This window comes from Macrobrachium rosenbergii, chromosome 4 (assembly GCF_040412425.1).
Source record: "Macrobrachium rosenbergii isolate ZJJX-2024 chromosome 4, ASM4041242v1, whole genome shotgun sequence".
Classification (NCBI taxonomy): domain Eukaryota; kingdom Metazoa; phylum Arthropoda; class Malacostraca; order Decapoda; family Palaemonidae; genus Macrobrachium; species Macrobrachium rosenbergii.
The window spans coordinates 30,827,623-30,850,000 of NC_089744.1; the positions used below are offsets into that span (position 1 = coordinate 30,827,623).

The window sequence follows — 22,378 nt, forward strand, 5'->3', positions numbered from 1 at the left end:
AAGAAACAAGTGAAGTAGTTGATCTCCAACAGCCGTATGAAAAAGACAAAAATGAAATAGTAGGAAAGCTTTTCATTCAGTGATAGCATAATAAAAATAAAAATAAAATGAATCTTATATCACACGAGAAGAAAAACACAAAGGAAAATTTTAAAAAAGCAAACATTCAAAACTATAAGAAAAAACAAACTCAAGAGCAAACCTGGTGTGACGTTGCAAAGGGAAATCCTCGATGCTGAACCTTCACCTGCACCTCAACAACAGAATTTGGCGGCGAACGTCTCGACTGACCTATGACAGCTAAGTTACGCAGTTTCAAAGTACTTGGTGAGTACATTTACAATTTGACGATTTTTTAAAAGCAATACCCATCATATTGTGCAGTTTTGGCGTTAAATGTAAAGTTGACGGAAAGCTGGAGGCTGTTTTACATGTCTAGGCTACTAGATAGCCTAGGCCTATCTCTTGCCAAGTTCACCAGTTGTTTTTTAAAACATTTTCCAGGTTTTTTTAACAGCCTTGTAAAGTTATCGGTACGAAGGTTTTTTTTTTTGCCATTTGACCAGGAGATTTGTCGCGTAACAATTTTTTTTTTTTAGTATTTCTGTACTATAAAGAATGGTTCTGCAAATACGAAAGTCATTAGGGAGCCATATGTTCAAGAAGAGATCGGCTAAGGAAGTCTAGGCTGTTGTAAAAGGAACCATACTAACCAATCGTACCCTAACCTAACCTAACCTAGTAGGCCGTGTTACTTACCCGGGGGCGGACCAGTGAAGGAAACCATTTTTACCAAAAGTTCCCCCATAACACTGCGCATGCGCGACAGGCTATTCTAACATTACAGGCTGGCCAGTATAGAGAAACATAATCAGTTCTGAGGTTAATTACAGTCGACTGGCAAAAAGTAACGGTAAATTCGGTTTCTAAGAAACCGGCTGTCCGAGGCTGCTAACTATGGAAAAATTCACGTTTGCAATGTTATTTTACTTCGCTTTAGAAGAATTTAAAGTAATATTTTGTCGGCTGGCTTAAGTTCTGACCTTTTTGCTTTTTTGCATGGTAGGTCTAAGCCATTCCATGGCAAGCCCCACCTCCATAGCCCGGCAGGTTTTGTAACCAGGCCTAAAAATACCAACGTAGCCCAGAGGTGTTTAGCATTAGTTATGGAGGGGAGGTGGGGCTTGTCGCGAATGCCGGCTTAGAAAGGAGTTAGGAACTTGTCGTGTAGTCTTCAATCACTGTCAGTTATTTTGTCGGGTTAAATTTTGGTGTCAAGTAAAATAACATAGAAAAACAATTGAGTCTGTTCAATGACAGTAGCTTAGCTTTTAGTAAATTCTTGCTAAGAAACCAATTGAGGCTGCTAACTTAGAAAAATTCAATTTGCAAGGTTAGGCGGAGCTGTTATTAGTTCTGAGCTTTTTGATGAAATCAGCTAGGTTTTGTAGGCCTGTAGCCCAGGCTGTTTAGCATATTAGGGCTGCCAGTCGCCCCAAAAGGAGGGAATCCCGTAGCTCAATACTGTCAGTTATTTTGTCGGGTTAAATTTTGGTGTGTACAATTGGTGTTTTGACAGGGAATTCTTTGGCCAACCTGTGTAGGCTAATAGGTTAGGCCTATTGTGAGATGAAATCAGCTCTTTATGTGCTATCAAAATGCGAGTATCGATTTTGGTCATCTTTGGGTAGATTGCAGAGTAAGTCTTTGGGGTGTTAGGTTGGACATTTTAGGCTGATAATGGGAAGTCTGTGTTATGGCTTTGCATGCCACTTAGTTGCATAGATGAGGTGTGATGTAAATGCTTGTAGAGGGGAAGACATCTTTATTGTACAAAGACTTGACTGCAAGAAAGATATGTCTTCCCCTCTATAAGCATTTACATCACACCTCATCTAGTCTATGTATTTAAGTGGTTGCATGGTGGCAGCGATGGGATACGTACAAATAGGACTTATAGCTGGTATGGCATCATCCTGTATTTTTGTAGAAAATTACCTATTCCCTCAAAATGCTTTGGATACATTTCTTTCAGATCCTTTTTTATCCCTTATGTACATATCTACATCAGTAGGTATCTCATCTGTGCTTTTATTAAACAACTCTTCTTGTTCCGACACTATATACAAACCATCGGTCCTTTACATGAGGAATTACTTTCAGGCGTAGGCTGGAAACGGCCATTAAACTCTTGAGCAAGGTGGGTAGGCAGTAACTACCGCCAGGTAGGCGGGAATACCCGCCTGCCCGGATGTAAACATTCCAGTTTGCTTGCGGCCGTCATGTGTTGCAGACGTGGTTTCGGATCTCTCCGCCTGACTGTTGTTAAGCTCTTATTATCCCGATGGGATCTTAATGTATTTGTTCCAACACAATATACAAACCCTTGGTCCTTTGCATTAGGGATTACTTTCAGGCATAGGCTGGAAACGGCCGTTGAACTTCAAACAAGGTGGTTAGGCAGTTAACTACCGTCCAGGAGGCGGGAGTACTGCCTGCCCGGATGTAAACATTCCAATTTGCTTTTGGCTGTCGTGGAATGCGGATGTTCTTCGCTCTCTGCCTGACTGCCCTTTTTCAACCTTATTGGTGAGAAAATTCCTTGTTTTCTTTTCAGTATGAATGTTGATAAACCTTCTAAACCCTCCTATCACCAGCGTGTGTGTCCTGGGGTAGGAGGCAAGAAATGTAACACCTTCAGGTCTAACGTCGACACGGACCCACACGCCCTCTGCCCATCTTGCAGGGGGCGTGTGTGTTTGCGCGACGCTCCTTGTAGCGAGTGTTGTTCCTGGTCTTCCGAGCCGTGGAAGAGGTTCGAAGGGAGGAGACGCTACTGTCGGAAGCCAGCCAAGGAATCGTCCGAGGGTAATACACCCCCAACGACTCCAGTGGTGGCTAACGTGTCAGGTTCGTTTCTCCCTCCCTGCCAACTTCCCCTGCTTGCTCCTTCTCCCTCGGGTGAGGACTCCCCCTCCCCTTCCTCATTTGTTTCATTGGGTGTGGAAGGGCGTGGGGGGTCAGTTGATCAGGACATCCTCTCAGGGGTCTCTTCTTGTGCCGGGGGGGAAATTTTTCCCCCAGAACGAGCAGAGACTTCCCAGCTTAACTCAACTTTTTCCTCAGGTTTCAGGGTGGATAGCCAGGTATCAGATCTATCCTCGGCCTGGCTACACCTGGTTCTACCTGGCATTCTGTCACTGGAGGGCCTAGTATCTCATCTGTTTGACGCTCCAGTGACAACGCACTCGGCAACCACGATCACCACCATGTCTGTCACCATGTCTGGATTCTCCAAGCTACCTGTGTCGGTGGCTTCTCAACTGGACACCCAGGTTTTGGCTGCCCCTGCCGCTCACCATTCAGTACCACTGCCTCCTGGGTTTCTGGCCCTCTCTCACGACCTGGGCCGTCCTACATGGTTACATCAACGGTGCCGTATGTGACTGTTCCTGCCCCTGTTGCTGACCCTGGCTCAATGATGTCTATGATTCTGGCTCCTCGCTTCCCTGTCTCTCAGCCCGGCGTATCGACTGACTCGCTCACCATGCCTTCGACCCTGGCTCAGCCCGGCCTGGCTGCTCGCGTGCCACCCGTGCCTTCATTCCCAGCTCCTCCTCCTCCGCATGTTCCTGGCTGCTGTGCGGATGTTCCCGCCCTGGTAACTGCTGGCCCGAGCACCACCTACGCTGCCAGGGGTTGCGCCTGCTGCTGTGGCCCCCCCGGCTGCTCCTGCTTCGTTGGCTGCTCCTACATGGTTTGGGGACTTAACTACGATCCTGAAGAAGATGGCGAAGAGGAAGTCAAAGAAGAGATCAAGAAAGGTGTCGTCGTCATCGTCTTCGTCATCATCATTGTCTTCATCTGCTACCTCTTCTTCCTCTTCTCCTTCCGAGGCTTCCCGGCCAAAGAAGGAAGAAGCCTGCCTCTCCCCCCCACCAAAGAAGTCTCGCACCGAGACTTCTAAGGGACTGCCTCCTTCCACTGGGAAGGCAGTGGGATCTCTCGCTGGCTCTTCCCCATCCACGGATCAGGGAACTGCTGCCCTGGCCCCCGGGTCAGTCGCATTGGGAGCCAAGGGTGTGCAGACCACAGTCCGCACTCCCCCTGCTGTGCCTAAGAAACCTGCTTCTAAGGCCAGCGGGTCCACGTCTGACACTCGTGTGCGAGTCGCTCCAAGTACCTGGGTTTCCAAGGAGACCCAGGTACCCCAGGCTGATACGGGAGAAACTTCTCGCCTTACAGACCTGGGCGTGGGGTGAGAGAAAGAGTTTGGGTATGCAGGTGCCCCGACTCTTCCTGCTGGTACCCCCGTGAGTGCCAAGCCAGGTTCCTGGGAAAGTGCTTCGGTCCCTCGGGTCCGAAAGCCTGGAGGAGCAGAGAAGAGGTCCCCTGCTCAGTCTTCCCGAGAGGCTACGGCCTTGAAGAAGACTGGGGCGTGTCTATAGGACAGCGCAAGCTCGCGCCAGCCAGCCGCACGCTCGACTCCTCCCAGTCCCCGGCCGCATCCCCACGGCCATCCTGGCTCAGGGGAGGTGAGCGTGTGGCTCGGCACATGTGAGCCGCTCCGCTCTCCTCGGGAGACTGCTTCGCCTAGGCGAAACCACTCTCCTCAACCCGGGCTGCCGTCACCTCTGTGGGTTGGTGACTGCTCCCGGCCCACTGCCCCTGTTGGTTCTGCCAGCAAGGCCAGGGGAGCGCACGATCCTCCTCGCCTGTCCCCTCTACCTTTGGGCTCCTTCCAAGGGGCACGAGTCGGACAGGAAGAATTCTGGTGAGTTTTCTCCCCAGAGTTCTACCTCGGGGGTGTATGTACCTGGCTCAGTCCTCAGCTTGACCAGGTCTTATGCCCGTGTGGTGCAGGAAGGATCACGGGGGTCTGCCAAGGTTCTCCCTCCTGCAGGGAGAGTAGATCGGGAGGACCGCACTCTGGAAGGGCTTGAGGGTCCTCTTCCCCAGGATGCGGACACCCCAGAGATACAGAGGACGTTTGCAGAGGTTATTGCGCTGATTCGTCAGCACAATGACCTCGGGGAAGGGACCACGGCCTCAACTGTGGATCATCCATCGTGCCTTGAATCTTTTGGGGACCCAAGAAGGAACCCAAGGCTTCAGTGGGGCTGCCGTGGTCCACGCTTGCCGAAGGGGTCCTCGACCAGGTGAATGGTCTTGTGTCTGGGCAAGACAATTCACTTAGATCGAACCGCTCGGATAAGCTTCTTCCCCCCCTCTGCCTCACCAGAAGCGCTTCTACGCTCCAGTGGAGAGGGCATTGCTGCCTAAACAGGTTGACCCGGACCTGGTACGTCTGGATCCGGGTCTTATGTTGCAGCAGCTTACTGCAGAGAGCATCTCCCTCTCTCAGCAAGAAGCCGCAACGTTGGAAGCCACCGCCATGGCGGCCTTCCAGGCAGTCTCCTGGCTCAATCGGTGGTCCTTCACAGTATCGAAGGTAGCTGCTTCCTTGGGCGCTATCGTGCCTGGGGAGGACTCTGCCTTTGGGAGACTGTGCCAGTCTGGGGGTAGGGCCATCTCCTACCTCACCCACCAGACGGCAAACCTGTGGGCAAACCTGGTCCTGAAGCGGAGAGACGCCGTTCTCTCTTGCTTCTCCAGGTCTGTAGGACCCGAGTCGGCAGTGACCCTGAGGAATGGACCATTGCTGGATTCCGCCTCTCTCTTCCCAAGGGAGTTGGTGGATGCCGCGAGTAGACAAGCGCCGGGCCGATGACAGTGACCGGCTTGTCCACCAGGCAGTGGCCAAGACCTCTGGGTCTTCGCGTCCCACTGCGACTAGGCCCTCGGGCCAGGCTGGCACTTCATCGGCCCCTAAGAAGTCCCAGTCTTCAAAGGGGTCCCGTGGAAACACCCAGCCTTCTTCTTCCTCTAGAAAGGGTGGGCCTTCCCTCCCCTTTCAGCCCACTTTCCAATCCGGTAAAGGGGGCAAGGGGAAGAAGAAGGGAAAATGCTATGGGCGATGTTCCCCCAAAAGCTGCCGAATGTGGGGGGATGCCTGTCCAGCCATTGGGCAACATGGCAGCGTCACGGAGCCGAGACCTGGATAGTGGATGTCCTTCGGGAGGGATATCTACTACCCTTCGAGCCTCGTCCTCCCCTCACCTACACTCCGGTCCATCTCTGCACGTACGTCCAAGAATCTCCGAACGACACTGCACTACAGCAAGAAGTGCAAGCCATGCTGAGCAAGGTGCTGTGGAAGTTGTGTTGGACCAGTCTCCAGGCTTTTATAGCCGTACCTTTCTCGTAAAGAAAGCCTCAGGGGGATGGAGACCGGTCATAGACCTCTCTCCCTTGAACCGTTTCATTCGCCAGACTTGGTTCACGATGGAAACAGCGCAATCTGTGCTTGCTTCCATCAGAGAGAACAACTTCATGCTTACGGTGGACTTTAAGGATGTGTATTTCCAAATACAGTACTCATTCATCTGTCCTCTCGCAAGTGCCTCCGCATTGTCCTCAGGGAGACGGTCTTCCAATTCTGGGCACTTTGCTTTGGGCTCTCGACCGCTCCCCAGGTGTTTACAAGAGTCTTCTCGCTCGTGTCAGCTTGTATCCATTCGCACAGGATACGTCTACTGAGGTATCTTGATGACTGGCTGGTCCTTGCCAGCTCCTGCTTGCAGTTGCTACAGGGCGGGGATTGGCTTCTCGAGTTTTGCTGCGATCTTGGGATCATGGTGAACCTCGAGAAGTCAGATCTCATACCCAAGCAGAGGATAAGTACCTGGGCATGCTGATAGACTCGGTGGCAGCGAAAGCCTTTCCCTCGGACTCTTGTATCAGCAGGTTCAGGCAGGCAGCACACCTGTTCCTGTCACGACAGGAGCAGCCAGCCTGGCAATGGCAAGTCGTCATCGGTCACCTGTCATCGCTGGAGAAGCTAGTACCTCATGGGCACCTTCACCTGCAGTCTCTACAGTGGAGACTAAAGGAATGTTGGTCCCAGTCCCGAGACCCCCAGTCCTTCCTCATTCCTCTTTCTGAGGAGGTGAGGGAGGACCTTTGCTGGTGGATGGACGACAGGAACCTCTTGATAGTAGTATCCCTGCATACTCCCCCTCCGGACATGCTGCTGTTCTCAGACGCATCGACCAAGGGATGTGGCGCACACCTGGAGGAGTTGCTGACTTCGGGAGTGTGGCACCGAGACGACAAGCGCCTTCACATCAACATCCTGGAACTGAGGCATCCTTCCTGGCTCTCCAAGAGTTCCGGGATCGAGTGATGGGACACTGCTTGGTACTGATGAGTGACAATACCATGGTAGTGGCATACATCAACAAGCAGGGGGACCTGGTGTCCTTCCTGCTCCACCAGTTGACAATGCAGGTGCATGAGTGGGCCATGACTCACTCGACAGAGCTGTCAGCCAGGTACATTCCAGGCAAGAGGAATGTCATGGCAGACAAGCTCAGCTGCCAGAATCAAGTGATAGGAACCGAATGGTCCCTTCACTTGGAAGTGACGGAAAGGCTGTTCGACCTTTGGGGGTGTCCAGCCATCGACCTGTTTTTCACCCGGCACAACAGAAAACTCCAGTTCTTCTGTTCGGTCGTGCCGGACCCATGGGCCGCTATGGAGGACGTGTCCCAGCACCCCTGGGACAACCTCGACGTGTACGCCTTTTTTCCGTTCTGTTTGATTCGCCAAGTGATCAGCCGAGTGACGATCACTCTGAATCTCAGGATGATTCTGGTGGCGCCCAAATAACCACAGGCAGTTTGGTATCCAGACCTGCTAGCTCTCCTCTCCGAGGTGCCGAGAGAGATCCCCACTGGCCCAACCTGCTGTGTCAACCCCACGTAAAGTGGTACCACCAGGCAGTGCAGTCCCTTTGTCTTTACGGCTGGAGGTTATCCACCATCTCTTGCGAGCGAGAGGCTTTTCGCGTCGCACAGCAACAGAGATGGCAGGACACCTTAGACGATCCTCCGCAGCGTATACCAGGGAAAGTGGTCCGTCTTCTGTGGTTGGTGTCTTCGAAGGGGTATCTCTCCGGTCGGAGCTTCTATTCAGCAGGTCGCGGACTTCCTCGTCTTCCTTCTCCGAGAGAAGCTTCTTTCCATTTCAGCTGTAAAAGGCTACCCCACCGCACTCGGCCTAGTCTTACAGCTGAAAGGAGTAGACATCTCTTCTTCCTTCGAGATCTCTCTACTAATGAGAAGCTTCGAAAGGTCTTGCTCACCCAGGGATCTCAGGCCCCCTGCGTGGGATGTGACTCTCGTTCTAAGGAGCCTGACTTGTGCACCGTACGAGCATTTACGAGAGTCGTCAGACAGGGATCTGACCCTCAAGACCGTCTTCCTGCTGACCCTGTCATTGGCGAAGAGAGTTGGTGAATTACACGGACTTTCCTTCGATGTTAACCCTTTAACGCTGACTGGATGTATTTTACATCGACAAAAGTTGTCTGTCGGGTGCCGAGTGGACATAACATACGGCGACTACAAAAAGTTTTTTTAAATATTCGTAAAGGAAAAAAAATTTTTCAAGGGCCTTGAGGGATGCTGGGAGGCCTCATGCGTGAATTTCTTTCTTCTCCCAAAAGAATGCATCAGCTAACTTGAAAATCTCAGAAATTCTTTAGTCATTTTGTCATAACTTTTTGCACCGTTTTCTATTAGCCATTACATAAAGTTTTATATATGAAAATGGACAATTTCATGTAGAATACAACATAAAACACTTTTATTATTTTTGTTTGCCAAAATTTCAACGTTGTCAACTTTGACTGATGAAATGGTCGAAAAATGCAGTTGTAAGCTAAAACTCTTACATTCTAGTAATATTCAATCATTTACCTTCATTTTTCGAGAAGTCTCAGCACAATGATTTATGGTGAGCTAACTGAAAAAACTTTTTCCTTACGTCTGCTCTAACTCTGCTGAAAATCTCAGAAATTCTTTAGTCACTTTGTCGTAATTTTTGCACTGTTTTATATTAGCCATTACATAAAGTTTTATATATAAAAATGTGTGCAATTTCATGTAGAATACAACAAAAAAATAACTCATGGTTGTAGCTTTTATCAGTTTTGAAATATTTTCATATAAATCATAGTAAGTGCCAAAATTTCAACCTTCGGTCAACTTTGACTCAACCGAAATGTTTGAAAAATGCAATTGTAAGCTAAAACTCTTACATTTTACTAATATTCAATCATTTACCTTCATTTTGCAACAAACGAGAAGTCTCTAGCACAATATTTCGATTTATGGTGAATTTTCAAAAAAAACTTTTTCCTTACCTCCGCTTGTGCTAACTCTGCTGAAAATCTCAGAATTTCTTTAGTCACTTTGTCGTAATTTTGCACCATTTTCTATTAGCCGTTACATAAAGTTTTATATATGAAAATGTGTGCAATTTCATGTAGAATACAACAAAAAATAACCCATGCTTGTAACTTTTATCAGTTTTGAAATATTTTCATATAAATCACGATAAGTGCCAAAATTTTTGACCTTCTGTCAGTCATTGAAATGGTCAATCATTTAAAACTCTTATATTCTAGCAATTCAATCATTTACCTTCATTTTGCAACAAACAAGAAGTAGCACAATATTTCGATTTATGGTGAATTTTTGGAAAAAACTTTTTCCTTATGTCCGTGCACGCTAACTCTGCTGAAAATCTCAGAATTTCTTTAGTCACTTTATCGTAATTTTGCACCATTTTCTGTTAGCCGTTACATAAAGTTTTATGCATGAAAATGTGCGAAATTTCATGTAGAATACAACAAAAAATAACTCATGGTTGTAGCTTTTATCAGTTTTGAAATATTTTCATATAAATCAGGATAAATAGAAAAAATTTGACCTTCGGTCAAGTTTAACTTGACCGAAATGGTCGAAAGCTGTAATTGTAAGCTAAAACTCTTACATTCTAGTAATATTCAATCATTTACCTTCATTTTGCAACAAACGGGAAGTCTCTAGCACAATATTTCGATTTATGGTGAATTTTTGAAAAAAAAATTTTTTTACGTCTGTGCGTTATGAATTCATGCATCATTTTGTGATATTTTTTCTATGTCGCTTTGATCGTTTTACAATTTGTTATATACCAAAATCATCGCAATTTAGTGTACAGTACCACGAAAAAAAAAAATTCATTAGCTTTAACCATTTTGCTCACAGCACGATTTGTATAGAATTATATATGAAAATTTTTTTCGCACTGCCATATATTCCAATATTTATATATGATAATGATATTTTTATCATTTCTGATGGTTGCATACTAAACTTCAGGCAATGAGAAAAAAAAGGAGCCAAAAATGAACCCTTCTTAAAAAGCCTGCTGTGATTTTTTGAAAAACTTTCTTTCCGCTTCGGCGCTAAATCTCAAACCCCGCCGGCATATGGCAGACACTTTGTAAATAGAGGCTCGGCGTTTAAGGGTTAAACACTCGAGGAGATGGGGATCAGTTACGCTCGATTTCGTCCGGGATTTCGTAGCGAAGACTTGGAATCCTTCAGTCCCTGACGCACAGTTCGAGTCCTTCATGATCCCATCCCCAGAGGACTTTGTAGGTAATGAACCAGATGAGATGCTACTGTGTCCTGTTAGAGTGCTGCGGCGCTATTTGAAGAGGACTCGACGTCTCTGGCCTGAGTGTCGATGACTCTTCGTCAGTACTGGCTTGACCAAGAAAGAAGTGTCCAAGAACACCATCTCTTCCTGGCTTCGTGAGACGATAAGGAGAGCGTATTCTGCTGCAGGAGAAGATGACACTGGTACGCTTAGTCCGAGAGCTCAGAAAGTCCGCAGCTTTGGTCTGTCCCTTGCATTTCGGAAGAACATGTCGGTTGAACTTGTCAGTTGCGCAGGTGCTGAAGGCTGGCGTGTGGTCCCAACAGACTACCTTCTCCTCCTTCTACCTCCGGGATGTTGCTCACAAGTCCTTGGACACTTTTTCTTTGGGTCCTGTGGTGGCTGTTCAGCAAGTTGTGTAGGTTACCCAGCTCCTCTAACAGGACAGGTTGCATCTCGCCTAAGATGTACGGTTGTGATTGGGAGCATGAATGTAGAGGGACTGGCCTCTCTTCTTTCTCCCCATCCTGGCTCTCTTCCCATGGGCAGGGAGCGGACATGCCGTTACATGCTGGATCTGGCGATTGATGCAGGTAAGCATCCAACGGGAGCTCCCGTTCTATTTTCCGTTCAGGTTGATAGAAGCAACACCACTCCTTCCCCTTGCAAGATGGGGAGGGAGACCATGACTATAAGACAAACCCAGTGCTTGTGAGTGCCTTTATGTCATCCGACTCCAAGTTTTTCCTAGCCTACTTTGCACGAACTGACGTTTCCTCTTTCATGCAAAGGGACCCAGAAGTCTGACAACTGATCCTGTGTTTCTTACAACCTGATCATTTTGTCAGAGGCAGTTTTCCCTTCCTCGCTCTATCGACCGGGAAGGGAAGACAAGGTGGTGAACTCCAGTCAGTTCAGGAGACCCTCCAACCAGTAAGTCTCCTAATGTAAAGGACCGAGGGTTTGTATATTGTGTCGGAAGAAATCACAATTTGTAAAAGTAAATTGTATTTTTCCTAACTACAGGTATACAAACCCGAGGTCCTTTACATTTTATGCCCACCTCATGCCACCCCTGAATCTGATACCTGGGCCGAAAGGCAAATTGGAATGTTTACATCCAGGCAGGCGGTACTCCCACCTCCCAGATGGTAGTTAACTGCCTAACCACCTTTTTGAAGTTCAACGGCCGTTTCCAGCCTACGCCTGAAAGTAATCCCTAATGTAAAGGACCTCGGGTTTGTATAGTTAGGAAAAATACAATTTACTTTTAAAAATTGTGATTTTTCCTAACTACAGAAACCCGAGGTCCTCTACATTTTATGCCCTTTAAAGGCAAATGGAACCATCATGCCACCCTCCTGACGGTAGTTAACTGCCTAACCACCTTGTTTAGTTCCTGGTTTCCAGCGAAAGGCAGTAATTGAATGTAAAGGATCCGGGTTTGCAGTTAGGAAAAATACAATTTACTTTTAAAAATTGTGATTTTTCCTAACTTAACTGTCCCATTTTAACCACCTCAGGTTTGAAGTTGATACCTGGGCCAAAAGGCAAATTGGAATGTTTACATCCAGCTCCCAGACGGTAGTTAACTGCCTAACCACCTTGTTTGAAGTTCAAAGTAAGTAATCCTAATGTAAAGGACCTCAGGTTTGTATACAGTAGTTAGGAAAAATACAATTTACTTTTAAAAATTGTGATATTTGTGATAACCTTGCATAAGCCGTCGTTCCCCTCTGCTGTGTCTTGGAATTGACGGCCAAGGGTATATTTAGAGTAGCATAACTGAGTGATAATGCTTCTCTTCCAGTGGCCTTTTATTTACATACTGAAGGCATTCCCTTGTACAATCAGATTGGGACGTAATATCTTCGCTCCCCTACATTGATTGGGACATAAGAGTTTGCTTCCCTTCTTAGGCTCCCGCCCTCCATGTGTAAGGGCATGACTACTTCCTTCCTACTTGTGCGGAGTGTTGTTTTCGCTGCCTGCGCTTAGAGAGTTGAGGGGTGGGTGGGAGGTTGCTGGCATCGTCTGTAAGTTCCACTTCCACAGTGCCCTTGGTGGCCTCTCCTCTGTCCTTTTCTTTCCCCGTAAGTTCTTCCTTATCTCTCCCTCGGTAGAGATCTCTCGCCTTCGGCCTCTTCGCTCGCTCATCGGGCGAAGACCAAAGGGGTGGGGTCAGGCAACCTCTTCTAGGGTACCTCCTCTGCTGCGTAGGGCAGTTCGCTACATCCCCTTGTAGCGAGAGGAGTTTCCTTCTCTAATCATCTTTGCTTTTTCTTTCAGTTTGACAGTGAGCATCGCAGACACATCAGTAGTTGGTTGGATATCTCAGGGGATATCTCGCATGAAAGAGTCCCGACATTCATTTAGTGTTGCTTCGGGATCGACCACAGCACCGGGCTGGATGACATAGTTCCACGTTGGGATTGTTCTGACTCTGTTCCCGCCGATGTGGATCGACTGCTGTCATTGCTGGCCTTCATGTATGCTGTGGCAATGCCTCTGGCATATCTGTGGTCCATCTGTTCCCTGTGTTATGCTCCTGTTAACTCAATGACAGTCTCTGGGCGGCTCTTCCTGATCTCTTGCATTAGCCGTCATGATTGTTCCTGTCGCTGCTGGTGACTTTCATGTGACTGCTTCTCCTGGTGATCGTGCCCAGTGCTGCTTCCGTTGTGTTCCTGCCAGCTGCCCTGGAGGTTACGATGTCCGCCATCCTGTAGAAGATGACGGCTTGAAGGTGAAGGAAGTTGCCATGTGGAAGTGACGTTCCTGGCCATTGCAGTAGCTCCTGCCTTCCGAACCATTGCCGTAGATCCTATATCTGCTGTCCTGATCATGCCTGCTTCTTCTCCTGGTGGTCGTGCCCCTGGGCTACTTCCGTTGTGTTCCAGCCAGCTGCCCTGGAGGGTACGATTTCCATCATCCTGTAGAAGATGTCGGCTTGAAGGTGAAGGAAGTCGCCCTGTGGAAATGACGTTCATGGCCATTGCAGTAGCTCCTGCCTTCCGAACCGCTGCCGTAGCTCCTGCATCAGCTGTCCTGATCATGCCTGCTGCTTCTCCTGGTGGTGGTGTCCCAGGCTGCTCCTGCTGTGTTCCTGCCTAGCTGCCCTGGAAGGTTACGATGTTTCGTGTCCACCATCCTGTAGAAGATGTTGGAGTGAAGGTGAAGGAAGTTGCCCTGTGAAAGTAGCCGCCGTCTTCTTCATCTTATCTTCGATTTCGTCTTCTGCTGTATCCTCCCTTCCCCTCCTGAGGTCCAAGGAGGTCCCGGGAATCAGACAGACCTCCATCAGCCGAAGGAGAGGAAGGCTGCTTCTTCCCCTTGATGCCCTTGGACGTCTAGGGACTGCCTCCTTCCGAGGAGGCAGTGGGTCTCTTGTTGGCTCTTCCCGACCTTCGGGTTAGGAAACCGATTCGCATACCCCTGGGTTTGTGTTTTGGGAGCCGCGGGCATGCAGACCTCGGTTTGCGATCCTGTTCCCAGTAGTAGAGGTTCCGCCTCTTAAGACGGGGGCTGCTTCGGCGCTCGTTCGCAAGCCGCTCCAAGTGCTCGAGATTCTGTGGAATATCGAGTATCCCGATCTGGTCTGGAGAGTATTCTCCCCGGCCCAGTTCGGGAGTAGTGTAAGAGAAAGGGCCGAGGCACCCAGGTGTCTCAGCTCTTCCTGCCAACACCACAAGTGCTCCCTGAGTGCTTGCCAGTGCTCAGTCGGGTTCCCAGTCTGGTGTCTTGATCCTATTCGGTTTGAACACCAGAAGACGCAGGGAAGAGATTCCCTTCGGGAGTCCTGTGGGACTTCTAAGGGACTGACTCTCTTCCAGGAGACAAGTTTCTCTCGTTGGCTCTTCCCACCCTCAGGCAGGAACTGATTCGCATTCTCCTGTGGGGTCTGGCGTTTTGGGGGTGACCTCTCGAGGCCATGCCCTCTTTGCCAGTCTCAGAAATCTGCGTCTAAGACTGGTTCCATGCCCTGGCTCTTTTCTATTTCTTAGGAAACCGAAAGCAGCCACTCCTGATTTTTTAGGAGTGTCATGTGTCGCTCAAATTTTATGAATCATGAGCGCTCTCCTGATGAGAGGTACAGGACAAGAGAAAGCCCCAAGACACCCAGGTGTCTGGGTACCGAGACGCCAGGTGTCTGGTTGCTGAGACACCAGGTGTGTCCATACTGCCTGCCAGCTGCTTTGTTTGCTTGGCCGGGTTTCATCCTCGTGTCTTGAACCTTAAGGTTCGAGCATACAGGATAGCAGACACAGAATTCCCCTTTGAACCTTCTTCTCGAAGGACCTCAGCCTCGAAGGAGTTTAGAGTTCAGGAAACTAGCAGTAGTTCATGGCATACGAGTTCCGCCCTGTCCAGTGCCGATTGTGTTCTCGCGATCAGCTTGGCTTGCTCAGCTTGCCTGCCCCGCCCAGCCCCTAGTCACGCTTGCGAGACTGGCTCGGCTCGGCTTGCCCGCCCAGCTCAGTCCCTGGTCGCGTTTGCGAGACTGGTTTGGCTCACCCCGCCTGCCTCCCAGTCAAAGGCATACCACCCAGTTGGATTGCGTTTGCGTGAGCGGCATGGTTCAATGCGTCTCGGCTCGGCCCCACTCAGTTTTTCCGAATCGGGTTCTTGGCTCTGTTCAAGTGAACTTTCTGCTTTTCCCAGGAAAGCGCTTTGCCACAGCACAAATGCTCTCCTTCCCCCATGTGGCAGTAATCTCCTTTGGTTGATTATCGCTGACAGTCCACCTCTCCTACTGGTCTTACTGGCAGGACAGGTAGGGGTACTCTTTCTCCTCACCTGTTCTCTTTCCCTCTCGGTTGTTCCAAGAGGCGCGAGACGGACAGAGAGAGCTTCGACGAACTTATCTTCGGAGTTAGGCTGCCCTCGTTTTTTTGGAGATTCTCTTTAGTACAACCAGGTAGCCAAGGAGGGTTCTGTGGGATCTATCAAGGTTTCCCATCCAGGGGAGAGGTACAGGAGTTTCTCATTTTGGCGTGAGGATCCCGTGAGGATCCCCGGAACAGGACCGCGGCTCCCCCAATGATTAATCTTCACCACTTGCAACCCTTGCAGTTCCCGAGGAGCTAAGAGTGTCGGGGAACGCCGTGGTCCTTGCTTCCAAGAGCGTTCTCAACCAGATGAATTCTTTTCTTCAGAGAAGGAGTTCATTCAGGTCAAGACGCCAAGCTTCTCCCCTGCCTCGACAGAATATGAATTCTTCTTGCCTCGGAGGGTCTTGCCGAATGCAGTTCTTTAGGCAATTCTGGTGCTAGAAGAAGGACTTTGTCCCAATTTGGGTCTCCAATTTTGTAAGTCCTGGATTGGCTTGGCTCGACCCTTAGGAATGAACCTTTACTTGGTTCTGCCTTTCTCTTTCAGAGATTTGCCAGATACCTCGGTAATCAAGGTTCATACCAGGGCACTGCCTTGTCCTTTTGGGTCTTAGTCATCTTGACTCAACCTTGAGTTCAAGCCAGCCCCCCTCAACTCCTAAGAAGCGCCAGGCTTCAGAAGAAGATTGCGGAACACATAGCCTTCTTCTTCCCTTCTAGGAAAGTGCACATAACTGTATCTTTTTCCACCCTCTTTTACATAAGGGAGGAGGGAAAAAGGGAAGAGAAAAGAAGTATTGACTGGGAAGTTCTCTTACTGCTGATGCCTGGATGAAATGATACTTATCGAGTCTCTGGAGCTGGCAGCGACATTGCTGAAACCTGGGAATGGATTCCTTCAGGAGAAAGTATCTATTTCCCTTAGGTTTCGGCAATTTTTTCATCGAACTTCTATCATGCTTCCTCTCCTGTGCTCCTGATTTGGGAAATGCCAGCCTGGCTAGAGCCAGTTGTCTCGGTGTCCTGTCATCTTGCTGAAGCTTCCCCATGGTGGAGAATGGAGGTCTGCTCCCATTCCTCCGTCCTTCTTTCCTCTTCGAAGTATGAGGAAAGAGTTAGGCTAATGCTTGATTGAAGGAACCTTCGAATATGCTTGCATATTCCCCTCACATCTTATGTCTACTTACGGATTCACAGATTGAGGAACAGGCGCACACTGGTAAGACCTTGTCTTGAATTTGTGTGACTGAGACAATTAGTACCTTCTCATCACCATCCTGGGCTCAGGGCAGCCTTTTGGCGTCCGAGAATTCAGGATGGGTTTTGGGGCACTCACTGGTTTCGTTGAACAACAAAACCACAGTAGTGGCATTTGTCGACAAACAAGAGGCAATCGTTTTTTCCTCCTGTTTCATCTCGACATTTGCAGGTACTCAAGTGTTGTTCTATTGCACACTCCACATCAGTGAACCAGATGCATTCCTGGTGGGGATGTATTGGTAGGTAAGCCTGGCCTCGGGTTTGAGTGATCGGGACGGAACATGCTGCTCACTTTTTCTTCACGAAGATTCATGCAGAGACTGTTCGACTGAGAAATCCCTACCGTCCTTCTGTTGCCTCCCTGCACACAAGTCGGTAGTTTTTTCTCACTCCTTTATACCAGACCAGGGGCCGCTCTGTTGAGGCATGCTGTCTTTTTGGTGAAAACTCAATATCGACATTTTTTCCCTCCGTATTTGTCCGTTTCGCCAGGGGTTCACAAACATTGCTCACCCCGAGTTACAGACAAATACTTGAAGACTTCGCCTTCATCCGACCTGATTGCTGAGGCATCGAGAAGAATTCCGCTTGATCCAACCTCCTGTAACAGCTACACAAGAAGCAGTTCTTGAGGCAGTACATCACTGTGTGTTCAGGACTGGGAGACTTTCCAGCTTTCCTTGTAAGCACAAGCTTTCTCGCTGAGCAGCAACGGATATAGCTAGATATCCCTTGAAGTCCTCTGCAACACTGTCCCAGGGACTGGATCCGTCTTCGCTGGTGGTGTCGTTGTCGGAACTTCTTCTCGGGTCAGAGTTGCTCGTCAAGTCTGGACGTCCTCGTCTTCTCCGCCGAGGGTTGCTTCTCTCCCTTTCATTTGTGAAGAACGTAAGCCCTTGCAACCTAGTCTTCTATCTGAAGTAGCCTTCGTCTCCTCAGTCGAGAGTTAGCTACAGGCAAGAAGCTTCTTCAGTCGTGCTGTCCCAGGGAACTGTTTCCTGGGTGACATGCGACTCTCGTTTAGGGTTCCTGTCCGTGCTCTGCACGTGCCCTACAAGAGTCGTCGGATAGAGATGTGCCCTCTTAGGACCATCTCTCATCTTACCCTGGCCTTGGCGTAGAAGATGGAAGAACAGGGATGGGGATCATACCTCGACTCCTTCTTGGGTGTCGTAGGTGGACTCCGAATACATTGGCATCGACTGTCAGGTTTGAGTCCTTCTTGTTCCTCTCCTCCTTGGACTTTGTGTTGATGATCCAGATCATTCGTTACTTTGTCCTATTGGGAGCTGTGGTACTTTCTGAAAGGCTCGACATTCCTAACCTGGATGTCGTCAACGTTTTCGCTAGTACTGTCTCTCCCAAGGAAGAAGTGTCTAAGGACACATCTTCCTCCTGGCTTCGTGAAGCGATCAAAGGAGGTACTTGGCAGCTGACGACGACGATACCCATACCTTTCACCTGAGAGCTCACGAAGTCGATGGCTTGGTCCATCCTTCGGTCTGGAAGCAAGACGTGGTCTCTTAGACCACACTCTTGTCTTCTTCCTTCGGTCTTGCCCACAGGCCCTTGGAACCCTTTTTCCTTGGCTCTGTGGTGGCTGCTCAACAGGTTGTGTTGTCTTACCAGGCTCCTTCAAGAGGACAAGTAGCATCTCGCCTAAGGTGTTGGTTCTGGAAGTGAGAAGGATTCTGAGAGTGACTGGCCTCTCTTCCTCCTCCTTCCCCGTCCTCCAACTTCTTCTCCTTAGGGATGAGAATAGGACTCGAACCAATAGCTGCTGGAACTGGCACTGATGTGGTAAGACTACACATCAAGCACCCGTTCTATTTTTCTTATAGAATCATAGGAGCAATTCCGCTCCTTTCGCTAGCAAGGGGAGGAAGGAGAGACTGGCAATAAGGGAACCCTATCTCTGGTTTTCCTTACTGCCTCCGACTCTAGATCCTTCCAGCCTATTTTGTAGGAGTTACGTTTCCTCACTCATGCGAAAAGGTCCAGTATCTGACATTTGATCTTGCAGTTCCTACACTCCGATCAATATGTCAGAGGCATGGTACTCCTCCTCGCTCTTTCGACCAGGAGAAGTAACCCAGGTGTGCAGAACTCCATTCAGTTCAGGAGACTCGCTCAGATTCCTCCCTCCAACCAGTGAGTCTTCCTATTGTAAAGGACCAAGGGTTTGTATATTGTGTCGGAACAAATAACAATTTTTAAAGTAAATTGTATTTTTCCTAACTATACAAACCCGAGGTCCTTTACACTTTATGCCCACCTCATGCCACCCCTCAATCTGAACCTGGACCGAAAGGCAAACTGGAATGTTTACATCCAGGCAGGCGGGTATCCCTGCCTACCTGGCGGTTCTTACTGCCTAACCACCTTGCTCAAGAGTTTAACGGCCGTTTCCAGCCTACACCTGAAAGTAATTCCTAATGTAAAGGACCTCAGGTTTGTATAGTTAGGAAAAATACAATTTACTTTAAAAATTTTATTTTTAATGCTTTGGGTGTATTGAAAACAATGTAAACTGAATTTTTATTGAGTTTTTCATTAAAAAAACTCCAAATTTTGATTATTCTGCCATTTTGTAGCCATATTTCTTCTGTCAGATAGCGTCGTAAGTGTCATAACCCTTTAACATAAGTCGTAAACCGGGAAGTAATTTCTGATGAATATATTTGAAAAGTGTCATAACCTCAGAACGTCGTAAGTCGGACCCGTCATAGCCCAGGGACTGCTTATATGAAACTTAATTTTATTTTAAAAATAATTTTATGATTTTCAATAAATTGTAAGATAACATGTATTTATGGCCCTTTAAAAACAAAGCCAGGCATGCTAGTATATTTGTTTAATTTTGGCACAGTAGTGAAGTTTAGTAACATTATTGTATGGATGGATGTGTATGAACAATGTACTATTAATACTAGACCAGGCAGATAAACTATTGCAACAAAATTCGGAATTAGATTTCTTGGTAAATTTTTACTGTAACACCACAACCACTCCCTTGGGTGCTGTGTTAATTACTAGCCCCATGGGATTGAATGCTAAAATATTAAATATAGAGTTTAAATATCTTGGTAACAGTAAATTTGTGGTAGATTTTAGTATGATTTTCATATTGAATACATTATTATTATTATTATTATTATTATTATTATTATTATTATTATTATTATTATTATTGCTAAAAGATTCACAGTTTCGTGAAAAACAATCTGAATAATAAAAATCCACACTTATATAGTAAATATATTACTATGTAAAAAGAACAAAGACTTTCGAACACCTGAACGGTGTTCCTCATCAGTGTTAACGTTAAAATGCATTTTAATGTTAACACTGATGAGGAACACCGTTCAGGTGTTCGAAAGTCTTTGGTTCTTTTTACATAGTAATATATTTACTATATAAGTGTGGATTTTTATTATTCACATTATTATTATTATTATTATATTATTAATCAGAAGATGAATCCTTTTCATATGGAACAAGCCCACAGGGACCATTGACTTGAAATTCAGGCTTCTAAAGAATATGGTGTTTGTTTAACAGAAATAACAGAAGGTAATGGGAAATACAGAAAGAGGAGGTCAGTTATTAGAAGACAGATAAATTAACAAATTAATAGATAACAAAATAAAATGTAAGTGCAACATTAAAATACAAGTTGAATTGTATTGAAGTAGTAATGCATTGCATCTTCACTTGAACTAAAGTTCCATTTGCACAACATCCTCAGGGAGGCTGGTCCACAGTCCAACTGTGTGAGGTTCTTTAAGAAAGGAACTCTGGAGCTGGGAAGTTCAACAGCGAGGCACATTTACTCCATATTGATATTGCTGTTCAACTAATCTGGTTGCCCTCGGTAGGAAAAGGGGATCAGTGATCAATTGTAAATGTGAAAGATCTCTGTTAAAATACAACTTATGAAAAAGTCCATCAATGGTCCAAGTCATAACTACTATTAGTAGGAAACAAACCTACCACCACAAACCACTCTGTCTAAAAGAGATAGATCTCAGGCAGAGGCAGACATCCATACTGGAGAACAGTATTCTAGTAAAGGAAGGACAAATGATCTAAAACAGGTTGCATTAAGGAGACTTAAGAACACAGCATTAACACTTCTGTATCAAGTTGTGTTATTGAAGTAAAAAAAGTTTCCCAAGTTTCTCATGTTTATGTATGATTCAAGCATCAGAGATCTGACAAGTTACTAGTCAGCTTGTATGGCAACCAACTCAACCCACTCCATCACATATTTTTGTGTTCTTCATAACATGAAATATCTTGATGCACAGGGAACCAAAATACTTTTATTTTCTTAGAGTAAGGTTACAAGCAAGCTGTATAGTGGCACAGGGTCCTGTCACTATGGCATTACACATGTCAAGTTGGTTACAGGAATCATTCATCTATTGCTCACATACATGACTAGGAAGCAGACAGTTCTGGATGGAAGAACAACACCATTCTCGCCCATTAGACTGCAACACCTTCCTAAAGGGTTTTATCCATCCATATAAAAGATGAAAGATTTTATTCTTGTAAGAAGAAATTCCACAGTGAAAGTTTGTATTTTTGACAGATAAACACACCTGAAGTTTTATAAAATAAATATAATGTCACCTCTTACTGTCCTCGCATTTATCCCTGTTGCTGAGGGGGGAAAAACCATTAGTTGAGTGAGTAGATGGTTCTCAGTCCTTTCCTTATCTATCAATAGTTACTGTAACAGTCTTGTTACCAGGATTCAGTGACCGGACCAGCTTTTGCTGAAGGTAACCCTCACAAAAGACTTCAGGTTCATATATTAAAGAAAAAGGTACTTTATCTTGAATTTATGATATATCAGTTTCAGATGAACTATTTGTGTGATGGTTATAATCCTCATGAAAATACATGAGTAATTTCTTTAGTTTGTTAATATTAAGGTATATTTTCAGATGAACTATTTGTGTGATGGTTATAACCCTCATGAAAACACATGATTAAATTCTGTAGTTTTTTAATATTAAGGTATATTTTCAGGGTACTTTCAGTTTTGAATAGATTTTCTTTCTATGTATCTATCATAAATTAAGAGAATTGTAAGGATCAAGGAATTTTAATTCAAACTGAACTGACTGTCATTTCAGTTGTCTTAAAATGCTAGTTGGAAAACTGTTTATACTGTACTGAAATTGTATGTATGAAAAATATTGATGTTATATGTATAAAATTAGGTTGGCTCAGCTACAAAATATTGAGTGTGTGTGTGTGTTATGTTTTGTATAAAACTTCTGTATGAGAAATTTAGCTTTTGTTTTTATAAATATAAGCAAAAATATACCATAAATATTATAACTGCCTGTATACATATATTATCAAATATATGTACAGTTATGTTTACATCAGTACTTTATGAAAGGGTAATATGAAAGTGAAAGTGATTTAATGAATTTGTTTTATTTGCAGGGTACTCTTTAAAAGTCAACAGGAGCCATGTCCTTTGTTGGGGATGTGTTAGTTTCAGTTCGTAAGTTGAGTTTTGTTTTATCAGCAAATTGTACTTTTGTAGAAATATATGACGTATGGAAATGTGGAGAGAGAGAGAGAGAGAGAGAGATATTGCTGTTTTTTTCAATATAATATGTAGCCTAACCTGGAAGAATTATGTATGGATGCTACATAGTGTACTATATTGAAAGACAAGAAACTGAGGTCAGTGAAAGTTTGTGATA

At 46.3% G+C, this 22,378-nt stretch overlaps 1 protein-coding gene across 2 annotated transcripts in view; it reads left to right on the top strand.

Moving 5' to 3' along the window:
- Positions 1 to 22,378, top strand: part of Zw10 (Zeste-white 10) — a 116,929-nt gene continuing 94,551 nt past the window's right edge. Inside the window, exons 1-2 of one of the 2 annotated variants that reach the window (XM_067092873.1) lie at positions 1 to 327; positions 22,113 to 22,173. In XM_067092873.1, the coding sequence (XP_066948974.1) occupies positions 22,140 to 22,173 (34 nt within the window). In that variant the 5' untranslated portion in view covers positions 1 to 327; positions 22,113 to 22,139. The remainder of the gene's footprint in view (positions 328 to 22,112; positions 22,174 to 22,378) is intronic. The other variant, XM_067092881.1, reaches the window with a different exon arrangement.